General features: G+C 38.5%; 1 protein-coding gene across 1 annotated transcript; it reads left to right on the top strand.

Moving 5' to 3' along the window:
- On the top strand, nucleotides 1–13,268 carry neto2b (neuropilin (NRP) and tolloid (TLL)-like 2b). The gene is made up of 10 exons (XM_036584935.1): nucleotides 1–273; nucleotides 2,113–2,169; nucleotides 4,580–4,720; nucleotides 5,972–6,220; nucleotides 6,314–6,361; nucleotides 7,922–8,049; nucleotides 8,433–8,661; nucleotides 9,917–10,030; nucleotides 11,686–11,816; nucleotides 12,499–13,268. The coding sequence occupies exons 1-10, from the start codon at nucleotides 264–266 to the stop codon at nucleotides 13,060–13,062; spliced, it is 1,671 nt and encodes a 556-aa protein (XP_036440828.1). The 5' UTR covers nucleotides 1–263; the 3' UTR covers nucleotides 13,063–13,268.
- Nucleotides 13,269–13,476: the final 208 nt, after the last annotated feature.

Below are 13,476 nucleotides of genomic sequence, written 5' to 3'. Positions count from 1 at the left end.
TCTCCGCTGCCGAGGAGACCGTCACTGCCGTACGAGCAGGGCTCTGGAAACTTCTCATAGTCCATATTCAGGATACTTCACTGGGAGGTTTTGGGTTTAGGCGTTTTTGAAGATGGATTTTCGTTCGAATTCTTTATTGGTAGAATTTCGACGTGCTGTGAGAAAACTACAGCAGCTTTTTGCAGCTGAAATGTAAACAGCTGTTTTCCCTAAAGGACAACAGCAAGAGGTCAAGAGGTGGCAGACTTGGACACGTGGTGGAGATGCAGGCAGGTGAGAAAGAGACACCTTGATGATTAAATAACTAGTTCACCCAGCAGATCATATAAACATCCACAGTATAATATATATAATATAAAATATGAATATCTAATATATCTCTAGTATACAGTACCCCCAAAATGTTCGGAGACTTTAACAATTAAACCATCTGTAAACTTTAAAGAAGTTCTTTAGGTTACTTTATGAAATGTTGAAGAGAATTACATTTGTTTTAGCCTAACATTTAACTGATAGTAGACGTTTTGTGTGAAGACAGCATGGAGAACAATTCCAAACAGACTGCACAGAGGCTATTGTAAACCACAGAGGTGGACACATCAAAGTCTAGGGCTGTTTTTATTAAAATAGTTTGTGTTCACTGATGGCATCATTAATACAGAAGACATTTTAGATGCAAGTCTGCAGAAGTCTGACAAAAAATGCTCAAAGTGTAAAGAATACTTTGTCAAAAATTAATAAATGCCACTTGATTTGATACCCAGCACCCTGTTGACCCAGCAGACCATATAAATGTCAACAGTATAACATATAACAATATATTATCAAATAAAATGTAATAGAAATATCTAATATATCTCTAGAAATCTACAATACAGTACCTAGTGTTGATTTTAATGATTGCAGCTGGACACAAATGAACAGTGTAAAAGTGAAGTAACATTAGTGTTAATCCTACAGTGGTGTTTTGTTGTATACTTGTTTAGATTACCAAGTGTTGAACAGTATTAAGGTAAGTAGACATGTATTATTCCCTGCTTTTGTCCAGCGGTTTACTGTATCTATGCTATGGATGTTATTATGTGGTGTATATTTCACATAAGTTTTCTTACAGGTCGCTGTTTAACCTTCACTGGCAAAACCAGATTTCTGAGGGTATTTGTATGTTTATATTTGTGTGCCCCATCTGTACTACAATCTCACTACAAGTGTGCGTGTGCGTGTGCATACGTAATGATCTTGTGATGACAGATGTAAAAACAATCTGTCTCTGCCTCTATCTCTGTCTGGCTGTCTCTCTCTCTCTCTCTCTCTCTCTGCTGCACACATTTAAGGAGCACCCTGTCACATTCTTAATCACTCTATCAACAACACTACAAAACAGCAATGACCAAGCTAAGAGCGAATTCAACACTGAAGAGTTTCCTGTGAACAAACACTGAAATCAGGCCGATCATGTACACTGATCGGTAGAAGAATGCACAAACCGTGAAGAAATAATATTAAATAGCCTTTTTTAATGCCTGTAATATTACTGAATGTCTGTTTCTGAAGTGAGTGAAAGAAAGCCTTCATAGTCACTGAAATAATGACTCAAGTATAAGTAAAAGTAACTATCAAAAAACAACTTCAGTAAAAGCACAGTACTTTCTGAGTTTCCTTTAGAACTGCAGTGGAACTACTTAGTACATCTAGAATCTGCACAGGAGGTTTTTTAGGCTGTATTCTTCTCATTTTGTGCTCCTTTAGGTCTAAATCTACGGCTCCAAAGTGAGATATGAGCGACAACAAATCCTTAGAGATGCTGTCATCATCTGAACAAAATGAAATCAAATCCAAAACAAGGAAATATTAACTTGATGTGGAAAGACATAAACCCATCAAAATGTTTAAGTACAAATGAATGAGTAAATGTAAGCAGTTCCTCCCACCTTGGCCTAATTGAGTTTTTCTGTGTGGTGCTGAATGGACAGCTCCCTCAGTCCACATGTGGAATAAAGCTCCAGTAGAAACATGAAAGTGTTAAAGAATGTGATTTGTGTTGTGTATTAACATATACATGTTCAAATAAAACTTCTGTAAATGTTTGCATTTGTTTTTCCTCTTTTGCAGTTTGGGTTCTGCTTGTCTTGGTAGAGGAAGGTTTTGCGTTGGCTCAGAATGCTAAAGGTTGGTCCATGTCTGCTGTTCACAGATCAAACACCTACATTTTTCAATTTGTGTCCATCTGGACTTACTCTAGGTGTTAATTCAGCATTGGACATGCACTGTATAGACAAAAGTATTAGGACACATACGCACTACACCTACAAGAGCTTTTATGACATCCCATTCTAAATCCATAGGCAGTAGTATGAAGTTGTTACACCTTTGCAGCTGTAACAGCTTCCACTCTTCTGGGAGGCTTTCTGCAAGATTTTGGAGTGTGTCTGTTGGAATTTTTTCATGCAGAAGAGCTTTTGTGAGGTCAGACGCTGATGCTGGACTGGCTCGCAATCTCCATTCTAGTTCATCCCAAAAGTGTTTGATGGGGTTGAGGTCAGGGCTCTGCGCAGGCCAGTCAAGTTCTTCCACACCAAACTCACTCAACCATACCTTTTTGGACCTTGCTTTGTGCACCGTGGGCACAGTCATGCTGGAACAGAAAAGGGTCTTCCACAAACTGTTCACACAAAGTTGGAAGCATACATTTGTCCAGAATGTCTTGGTATGCTGAAGCATTAAGATTTCCCTTCACTGGAACTAAGGAGCCCAGGCTGATCCCTGGAAAACAGCTCCATAGCATTATCCCTCCTCCACACAATTCCATCAGACAGATAATGTTCTCCTGGCATTCACCAAACCCAGACTCATCCATCAGACTGCCAGATGGAGAAGTGTGTTTTGTCACTCCACAGAATATGTTTCCACTGCTCTGAGTCCAGTGGCGGCATACTTTACACCACTCCATCATACACTTGGCATTGTGCCTGGTGATATAAGGCTTGCATGCAGCTGCTCGGCCATGGAAACCCTGCCATGAAGCTCCTGGTGCACAGTTTTTGTGCTGATGTTGATGCCAGAGGAGGTTTGGAACTCTGCAGTTATTGTGTCAGCAGAGCGTGACTTTTGTGCACTATACATCTCAGCACTCAGCATCCCACTCTGAAACTTTACGTGGTCTGACACTTCATGGCTGAGTTGCTGTGGTTCCTAAACACTTCCACTTTCCAATAATACCCCTCACAGTTGATCGTGGAATATCTATGATGGTTGGAATTTCACGAACTGATTTGTTGCAATGGTGGCATCCTATTACAGTATCACACTAGAATTCAGTGAGCTCTTTAGAACGACCGATTCATTCACAAATGTTTGTAAAGGCAAACTGCATGGCTGGGTGCTCAATTTTATGCACCTGTGGCAATGAGACTGAACGAAACATCTGAATTCAGTGATTAAGAGATGTGTCCCAATACTTTTGTCCATATAGTGTATTAATGTTGAGCTTATCCTTTACAGGACATTTAAGAAAAGGTTTGGGCTTCTGAAATGATTTCATGGTAATACACAGGGTATTTTTTGCATGAAACATAGTACTGTGCAAAAGTCAGAGTCACTCTTCATTTGTTTAATTTCCAGTCAAACAGCCATTTAGTTTAAGTTATTAATTTTTCAGGAGATATTCCAGAGAAGATTAGATATGAGACAGTCAACCTGCATCACTTTCCTGGTAATAACCTGTACTTAGTGGCTGTTTTGACTGTAAATTAAATAAATAAAGTGCTGTCTTTGACTTTTGCACAGTACTGTATACAGTGGCCCCAAAGTATTTGGAGACATTAACAATTTAACCATTGGTAAACTTTAAAGAAGTTATTTAGTTTACTGCATAAAATGTTTTAGAGAATTATATTTATACTCTTTTAGCCCAGCATTAAACTGATGGTAGACTCTTTGTATGGAGGAAGCCTGGAGAACAATTCCAACTAGACTGCACTAAGTATGCTATAAAATGCAGAGGTGGAAACATCAAAGTCTAGGGCTGTTTTTTAGTATAGTAGTGTTGGTGAGCTTGTGTTCACTGATGGAATCATTAACACAGAAGGCATACTGGATGCAAACATGCAGAAGTCTGCTAAAACAACTGCTCAAAAAATAAAGTGTAAAGAATACTTTGTAAAAAAGAAAATAACAGTCTTGGAATGATCTGTTTAAAATAAATGCCACCTAATTTGACATTTGGTTTGCTAGTACAGTCAACTTAATAAATTTTATGGTATGGCACAAACCTCCAAATACTTTTTAGAGTTTTATGCTTGTACATATCCTTTGTATATGTAAACATTTATAAGTGAAAGATTGTGTAGCTTTGCGCTATTAAAAAGTATAGCTTAATCTCATAAACAAAGAAATATATGAATTTGACTTGATTCTGAACTTTTCAAAGGTAATGTGTATACAGTTAATGCAAAAATGTGGATACTCTTGGTTAATAGAGTTATTAAAACCTCTGTATGTGACTGTATGTATCATCTATGTGGAAGTACACAGTTTCTATATTAACTTTGTGTGTGTGTGTGTGTGAATGCATTTGCAGCATTGTCTCAGAATGTGGCTGAAGCGAACAGGCGGTCTCACTGTGGAACATGGACACGTGAGAGTAACGGAGGAACATTCAGCTCCCCAAACTACCCCAACACGTACCCACCTAACAAGGAGTGTGTGTACGTACTTGAGGGTATGTACCTCTCTAACATAGTCTATTCTTATTATTCACTCTACCAATACAGTGTGTGTGCATACATTGAAAACAATGTATTGAACTTTACTGATTCAAATGTGTACAGAATTTCTACATGAATAAAATATATTACAACAATAGAATTATTGCCAAAAGTGGTTAAACAGGATGACCACACACACACCCATACACACACATTTTCTAAACCGCTCATCCTTCTGGGTCGTAGGGGGGGTGCTGGAGCCTATCCCAGCACTCTTTGGGCAGAAGGCAGCATACACCCTGGACAGGTCAACAAAATGACCAAACTGAGTTAAATATATTTTTTTCATGTAGAAATGATGTAAATTTAAAGCATCCCTTTTTTCAAGACCTTCTGAAAGCACACATAAAAGCATACATTCCTTTCTGTACTGCTCTCATGCAGTGCTCTTCTACATTCTCAGTCACAATGGCAACAGTGACGCCAAGCCTGTCATTTACTTTTATTAGGACATGCCCATATAAATAATATTAAAGTAGCATTTTTTAATGACTATAAAGTATGTATTTAGTCTCCTTTGTAACAAAACATTGTATCTATGAAGTGATAAAGAAAAGAAAAAAAAGATTCTTAGCTTTAGTATACAGCACAGTGTAAAAAGCTTCCGAGAAAATGTTATGTAAAGCCATTTTTCTGGATAGTAAGTGTTTAATCATTTAAAACAACCCCACTAACATTAGAATTAAACCAAATTAGTATTGAGATTAGAAAAAAACAATAATAAACAATACACTGTGATTTTATGTGTGTGTGTTAGTTTAACCCAGTGGTTGGAGACCACTGCCGTAACCATTTTCAAAGCTGTCCTTAAAGAAGTACACTTTCTACAGTTAGCATCCAATACATGCTTTAGTGAATCAATGCTGCATTAAATGAAATCAGGTGTGCTGCTGAAGGAATTTAACAAATCCATGTGATGGCTGGAGTGCAGCAAGATATAACTTTTTAAAAACAAGAAATTCTTGAAACACTTTATGTGTATTGATGTTTATTGTATTTATTCTAGTGCTTTTACTGGCACAAACACACTTACTTGGCTTTCAAGGACTTTTGCATAGTACTGTCTGTTAATTAACAATATAGTATTCCAAGTAATTTTGGACCATCTCTGTTGGTCAGTTCATCATGAAATGTTCACACAATATAAAGAGCAGCTGCCATTTTCAAGTAATGTAAAAATAAAAATGAATATCTCCTGTTTTCAGCATTGCCACGGAAGAGAATCGAGTTGGTGTTTGATGAGAACTATTATATCGAGCCGTCCTTCGAGTGTCGATTTGACAACATTGAGATCCGCGATGGACCATTTGGTTTCTCTCCCCTGATAAATCGCTTCTGCGGATCTCGGAGTCCAGGAGTGGTCACCTCCACAGGGCGTTTCATGTGGATCAAATTCACCAGTGATGAGGAGCTGGAGGGACTAGGCTTTCGAGTGGATTACACATTTCCTATAGGTAAGCACATGCAATGCTCTTTTTGTCACTTTGCAATAATCCTTTGATTATTTATTGATATTTATTTATATGTAAGTCTTCCTCTATCTGCAGATCCCGACTTCCATCTCCATGTTGGAGGACTGTTAAATCCCATTCCAGGTAAACACAATCAGTACTCAACTATCATCATCATTTTGTCATGTTTGTCATTTACAACTTGTGCAATGTTACATTTGGTTGAGAAAAGTATTTTCAACTGTAATGTACATTTTTTAACATGATACTAATTATGTGTCAGAGTTACCTGAGTATGTAGGGATATCAAATCGCTCCCATTTAATCTGAATTTGGAATAAGGAGGTTGTCTACCCTGACAAAAAGTGATGTATTGAGTTTGCTTGATTTAAGTGTGTACCACATGTACAGATTGGTAACAAATGAAAGGTAAAACCTGAATAAATAAATGGAGAAATATGTAGTGAGTGTAGATGCTTTCAGATAGGTGTACTGCATGACTAAACAGTGACTAAAATGACATTCGCATTGAGATCTATGGGAAAGACATCAGTAGACAGGGTTAGAAATTGTGGTCATAGGTGCACATCCAGTGACTGTGGTGCTTGTGCATTAGTGTGATATTTGAGTACAAACAGAAGGTCCAGTTTTTGTGTTATGCTGTGGAGGCATTTTGCTGGCATGGTTTGGGTCAATTTAGAGGGAAGAGTCACTGCAAATCAATACAAAGTTATTCTGACTGATCATCTTTATCCCATGATGAAACATTTCTATCCTGATGTGATGTCTCAAAGGATGACGCCTTCACCCACAGAACACGAGGAGTCAATGAATGGTTTGATGAGTATGAAAATGATGTAAATCATATGATATGCCTTCAAGCCACCAGATCGCCACCTACTCGAACACTTATGGGAGATTTTGGGCCGAGTGTACTCACCACCATCATCAAAACACAAATTGAGGGAATGTCTTTCAGAGGAATGGTGTTCTATCCCTCCAGTACAATTTCAGAGACTTGTAGAATCTATGCTGAAACACATTAAAGCTGTTCTGGCTGCTTGTGGTGGCACTTTGCTAAGATTCTTTATGTTGTTTTTTCCTTAGTTTCTTTAATGACATGCTCATTTTAATCAGATCTACTCATCGTGTCACTTTATCACTTTTCAGTGTGGCTAACTTGTATAAGTTAACTCTAAATTGCTGTGTTTGTGTTGTGCTGTGTTTGGCTGTGCTATGTTTGGTTTACTTTTTTTCCTAAAGGACCCTCATCCTAATTTATCACATCATTATACTTACTACAAGTTCTGAGGGAGCACTGCACACCACATCAGATATCAATATTATTTACTCTAAACTTGGTTTTGGAAGCCAAAGAGATAGCACCCTATCTACTGGAAGTACACAACACTGCTACAGCATCTCATTCAGACTCAAACTGTCAGCCAGCACTCTATTCAGGGTAGTTCAGTTTTCTTATTTGACAAAAACAGTGTGGAAAATGAACTACTGACGATGAATTAGTTCCAACCTAAATCTGACACAGCTGATTAAGTCTTTCTGAAGATGTTAATATTTCACTCAGGTGTTGAAGATTATGGTTAAAACTGAACTCTGCAGGAAAGTTAAGTTTCTGGATTTGTGATGATGGCATAATGAGATCCTGTCTTTTCTCACCTATCTGTCTCTCTGTCCTCATCTTAGATTGCCAGTTTGAGCTGACTGGACCAGATGGCTTGATCAGATCCAGTCAGGTGGAAGAGGAGAATAAAGTGAAATCTGATGAAGCTGTGGACTGCATATGGACCATCCGAGCTCCACCTAACAACAGGGTTGCTGAGGCGTTATTATCAGACTTCACTCTCCACTTCTCTGCCCCTGGATGTGAAGCTTAACATTGCTGTCATAACAAAACCTTGTAAATGTTCACCACATTGGGGCAAATAGATGTTCTTAACATTCTTAGTAGTTTGGAATTTCTGTTGTCATTAAAAGTGCATACAACATTAAGGACACCTGATGTTTTCAAATGGTGTAAAGAAATATTCAAACTAAAAAAATGTTTGATATGACAGCGATGAACTTTATGTAACCCACTTTAGATTTCTCCCACTGTCAGCACCTCACTGTTTTCTTCATCTCCCCTCCTTTTCCTTATCCTAACTCATCCCTGTCTTTCATACCTCTCACTTTTCTTTTCTCTTGCTCGCCACAGATCTACCTTCGTTTCCTGGAGTACCAGTTAGAGAATTCCAACGAGTGTAAGAAGAACTTTGTTGCGGTGTACGATGGCAGCAATGCAATTGAGGACCTGAAGGCCAAGTTCTGCAGCACTGTTGCTAATGACCTCACGCTTGAAAACGACGTGGGGGTGGTCAGAATGTGGGCTGACGAGTCAAGCAGACTGAGTAGATTCCGCATGCTCTTCACCTCCTTTGCTGACCGTGAGCACTCTGTCCATGTCTTTCTTCCATTTCCTCCATTTTCAAACAGTCCTCTTTAAACTTCCTTACTTGTTCAAACTTGAAAAGACGTATTTATAGAGAAAGCAAAAGGTGCTTTTAAAATATTGTTATATCAGCACAGATCTTACCAAAAGAACCAAAGTAAACTTAAAAACTGTAAAGCAATTGTGTTGATGTAACAAGACGTGGGTAGTAACAGAATACATGTAACAGCATTGCGTAATCGGTACAATAAAAGCTAACTATATTCTGTTATAGTTACAGAAAACATACAGTAATCACATTACAGATACATTACAAACATAGGAGGATAACTAGAAGGATTACATTAAAACCACTCCTAAATCCTTTACACACTGAGCACAATTTATTTATCTAAAAGCTGTATGCAAAAATGCTCCTGAAGTGAATATTATTGCACCAGTATTTACCAGTATGTAATCATTTTGTTTCGCTAAACAGTGCAGGTTTCCTCTTTTCCTTCTTTTAAGTTAAAGGTGTCTTTTTAAAATTTGTTTTTAACTAGGCTTTATATAATTATAGCACTTTAAAAGACAAGTAATTGCAAAGAAAATAATCAAATTACCTTAATCTAGTAATGTTTTGGATTACTATATAAATAGTTTTGGATTACTAAAGCATTAGTTACAGGTTACATTTATTTAATGAATCATGAGCCATTTTTTTTTCAGTGTACTTGAAATGAATATCCTCAGAGGATCTTCTAGGTGTATTTACTGCCACAACTACGGATGGACAGAAAGAAACATTTATAATTCCAATCCTGACATTTCCTTTCGAGAGTCAGTCCTTTCATTATACTATCATTACCTAAGTGTTTCCTTCAGCTGCTTTTTTAAATAAATTAGTTTTAATGTGGTTGTGTATATGATGCTGAAAAATTAATTACTGTAGCAAATAAAATTGTAGGACAGGTACTATCCAGGCATTATCCAGATGTATAGCGATAAGCCTAATATTGGGTTCGTTTATTTATTTAAAGAGGAATCCCATTGAATTTTCAAACATTTCTGCAGAATTTAATTATTGAGATGTTAACAGTCATTCAGAGTTGTTTGATGTGAAATGCTGCTGGGTCCACCATGTGGTTGCTGTTGGTACTGCAAGGTGACCTTTCAGTGCATCCTCTGTCTTAGTGCCCCTCCAGTCAGGAAATCTTGGTCACTGTAAAATCACTGTAACTGTGAAAATATCTGCGCTCTTGTGTTTACAGCTCCATGTATGTCCAACACCTTCTTCTGCGACACCAACATGTGTATCAACCAGACACTGGTGTGTAATGGTATTCAGAACTGTGTCTTCCCCTGGGATGAAAACAACTGTAAAGGTATGTCTATGTGTTAGCTGGCTGGTAGATGGAGCTCTAACACATTAATCACTGTGTAGAGCTGATGAGAATATAGGTGTGAATCTCTGACCTCACAACATGTCGATCATGCCTCTTTAGGAAACAATTCAGTATATCTCAAGGGTCATCAAGACGTTTGAAAATTAGAGCTGACATATTGGTATCAGTGGGTATCCATATCCATTATCGACAGAAAATGCTGGACTGGACTTTTCCTCAACATTTACCACTCCTCAAAGAGAAAACATTACTGATTACACATCAGTGTTAGAGCCAATCATGGCATATTTTAATGGATTAGTATTGCTTAAGCCCGATCCATTTTTTTTTGACGATGTCGCACCACTTCTGGTATAAAACCAACATTAAAGGAGAATTCCACCTTTTTTTTTCTAAATTTCTGCATAATTCAGTCAGAGTGTTTTGATGTGAAATTGTTCATTGTCGAGAAACTGACTCATATTTCTTTAAAGTAGTGATAGGAACCAGGGGTCACAATATCTACAATGTAACTATAGTGGTTTACTTACTATCCAAAATGATCCGTGATTGTATTTTAAATGATCAGTATTGTTTTTATTTGAGTGATTTGTTGATAATGTTGATAATTAATTCAGATTAAATGGTATTAAATCAACCAAAAATATTCTTTGGGAGCCTGCATGTACCTCTCTGCCATGAATGTATTTTAAAAATGCATTTTAGACCAAAGTTTTTCATTAAACTATCATGATCAGGGAGTGTATTCATGGCCATTTTATGTAAAAGCTTTCTGAGAGGGAGCTTGTAGCAGCATTAATGTGCTTTATGTGTCTAGTTCTTATGGCTACCACTGTGAACAATTATGACTCAAGTTTCTCTAGAAAGGAGCAATTTACATCGAACCACTCTGATTGGCTGTGTTTACATACTAACCGTTTAATTATGCAGAAATTTAGTAAAATCAGTGGAATTCCCCATTAAGCTTGGTTTATACTGGCGTGTCAATGCAGAAAGCATAAAGCAGTCCTTAGTAACAGCAATCAAAACCAAGAGGAATGAGCTGCTACCGCATGTATATTAGAGCGACATGAAAACATGTTAACAAGACAATAAAACCATTACTTCACATAAGTAGTCCAAAAAAAGATGTCAAATCAGAGTGTATACCACTACACACAAATCAGAAATCAAAACATGTAAAAAGTGATTTTATTGCAGTTCATAGTTCAGTAGTTCATAGTGATAGATAAATTATCAGTCCAGTCAGTCAGTTTTCAATGAATCAAAAAAATCAATAATAAATACTTTATAAAAACTGTGATTTAAAAAAAAATACAGTTTCTAAGCCAATCCAGTGCCTCATGGCAGAGCTCAAAGTAGGGGGCGATGGTGCGATCATCAACACTTCACATGCAGTAAAAAATAGAAGCAAAAGAAAAATAATTCTGTTAGCCAGCAATAGTATTTTGCTTGCTAGCTTGTTTTGGTTGTGTTATCGTTTGTACTCTGGAGTTTTTCTGTAAATTCCAATGCTGTTGAATACTTTACCAGATCAGTCACTTTGTCAGTTCACTCACATGACAGAATTCCCCTACTGATCATTCTCTCTCTCTCTCTCTCTCTCTCTCTCTCTCTCTCTCCCCCCCCCTCAGAAACAAAAAGTAAAAGCATTTTCCATCAGATGAGTAAGACTCACAGCACTGTGATTGCCGTGTCCACTGGTGTCGTTCTTCTTCTTCTTATCCTGTCTGTGATGGTGCAGATGAAACAGCCCAGAAAGAAGGTGACACCAAGTAGCATAATATGTCAATAATTATTCCAAACCTTATGAAAGTAACTGTTTCACAGACAGAAAAAAGACTACATTCTGTAAAACCACACCCATTTACATTACTCTAGATTCACCAGGGAATTCCATGGAAGGTCACACTCTTTTATGAGAATTTGAACTTTTTATATCAGTGTGACAGTGTGAGATGAGCTGCTCTTTGGCCTTTTGCTACTTTGTGTCCACTATAAACTGCATAACTCCACACACTGAACAGATAAAACATGGTCATTTCATGATATTTCCGGTGGGCACCCTGTCTTAGATTACTGATAAGCTGCAACTGCAGAGTTTATGGAAATTCCAAGTGTTTTATTTACAAACATGAAATTGGTCTGTCTACCACTCAAAGGTTTGGGACCACCTGTCATGCTTTTAATCTTCTTGCATACAACAGTAATGTTTACAATAGCCGCAAACCTCCTAAACTAGAAAAAGTGTTTTTAGATGTTTAATTAATTAGTCATTGAGAATCATCACCAGTAGAGATGCACAAAGGACGTTCTGGATGTTTTTTTTGTCTGTTTTGATCAATGAGCATATTTAATTTGGCCTGCCAGAAACTTACCCAACTCCCCTGTCCAACACCTAAATAAAGACCTTTCCCCTGTCCTTTCCCTGCTTGTGTGTGCTGTAGGTGTTGGCACGTAAAAACCTGTTCAGTGCTGCGGAGCTGCAGGAGGTGCTGGAGCCTCCTCATTACGAGCTCTTCTCCCTGCGCGAGCGGGAGGTGCCAGATGAGCTGGCCAAGCTGTCCGAGGAGCTGGAGAGTTTTCAGAAGCTCCGTCGCTCCTCCTCTGCATCACGCTGCATCCATGAGCATCACTGCGGTGCCCCTGGCAGCGCAGCCCCTGTCACCATGGCAGCCAGAGTGCAACACCTGTCCCAGGGCTCAGATGACCTGCCTGTGGTTCAGGGCGTCCGAGGCTTCAGCAACTTCGCCACCCGGAGGAGCAGCCACGGCCCTCACACACACTCTCTCCCCCACACTGCACACACACACATGCACACGCACAGCATGCAGAGCCTGCGGGACGCGCTGGAGGGTGGAGCGTATGGGCTGGAGGAGCGGGTGATGGAGGAGATCGGCTGCAGAGAGGTCTTCAGCCGTGGAGAGGTGTTTGGCCATGGCGGCAACATTGCCATGGCACGTAGCCATGGCAACCCCGTCCAGCAGCGCTCACTTTCCATGGACTTTTGAACAGAACCGGCAGACAGCAGATGCCTGTTTCTGGAGACTAAGAACTCAAGAGCTTCAAACTCACAGGGACCACTGAAATGGACCTCTGGAAACAGTCATTCCTTTCAAACTAAGTATTCTGTGCATTCTTGAGGAGCGTCGTCCAGTCCCTGTTTTAGTTCTACTCTCAACACCTTTGTGGACTTGATTAATTGACCTATCCATGCTCTGAGCTATCCATGCTCGCTGTCAGAACAAAACAGCAAAACCTTGTATCTCCAGAATGGTAGCTGTAAAGGAGAAAGAAAATACATTCTTAATGTTTAATGTGAGTTAATGCAGAAAATATTTGTCCCAAGTAAATTTTCCCCATTATTGGTTCATTAATTATGAAATTTTAATTTTTTGGTATTTCCAAATTATGTCAAAACATAA

The sequence above is a fragment of the Colossoma macropomum genome, unplaced genomic scaffold (assembly GCF_904425465.1).
Source record: "Colossoma macropomum unplaced genomic scaffold, Colossoma_macropomum, whole genome shotgun sequence".
Taxonomy (NCBI): domain Eukaryota; kingdom Metazoa; phylum Chordata; class Actinopteri; order Characiformes; family Serrasalmidae; genus Colossoma; species Colossoma macropomum.
The sequence above is the reverse complement of the archived record's forward strand: the minus strand, read 5'-3'. Positions and strand labels throughout refer to the sequence as shown.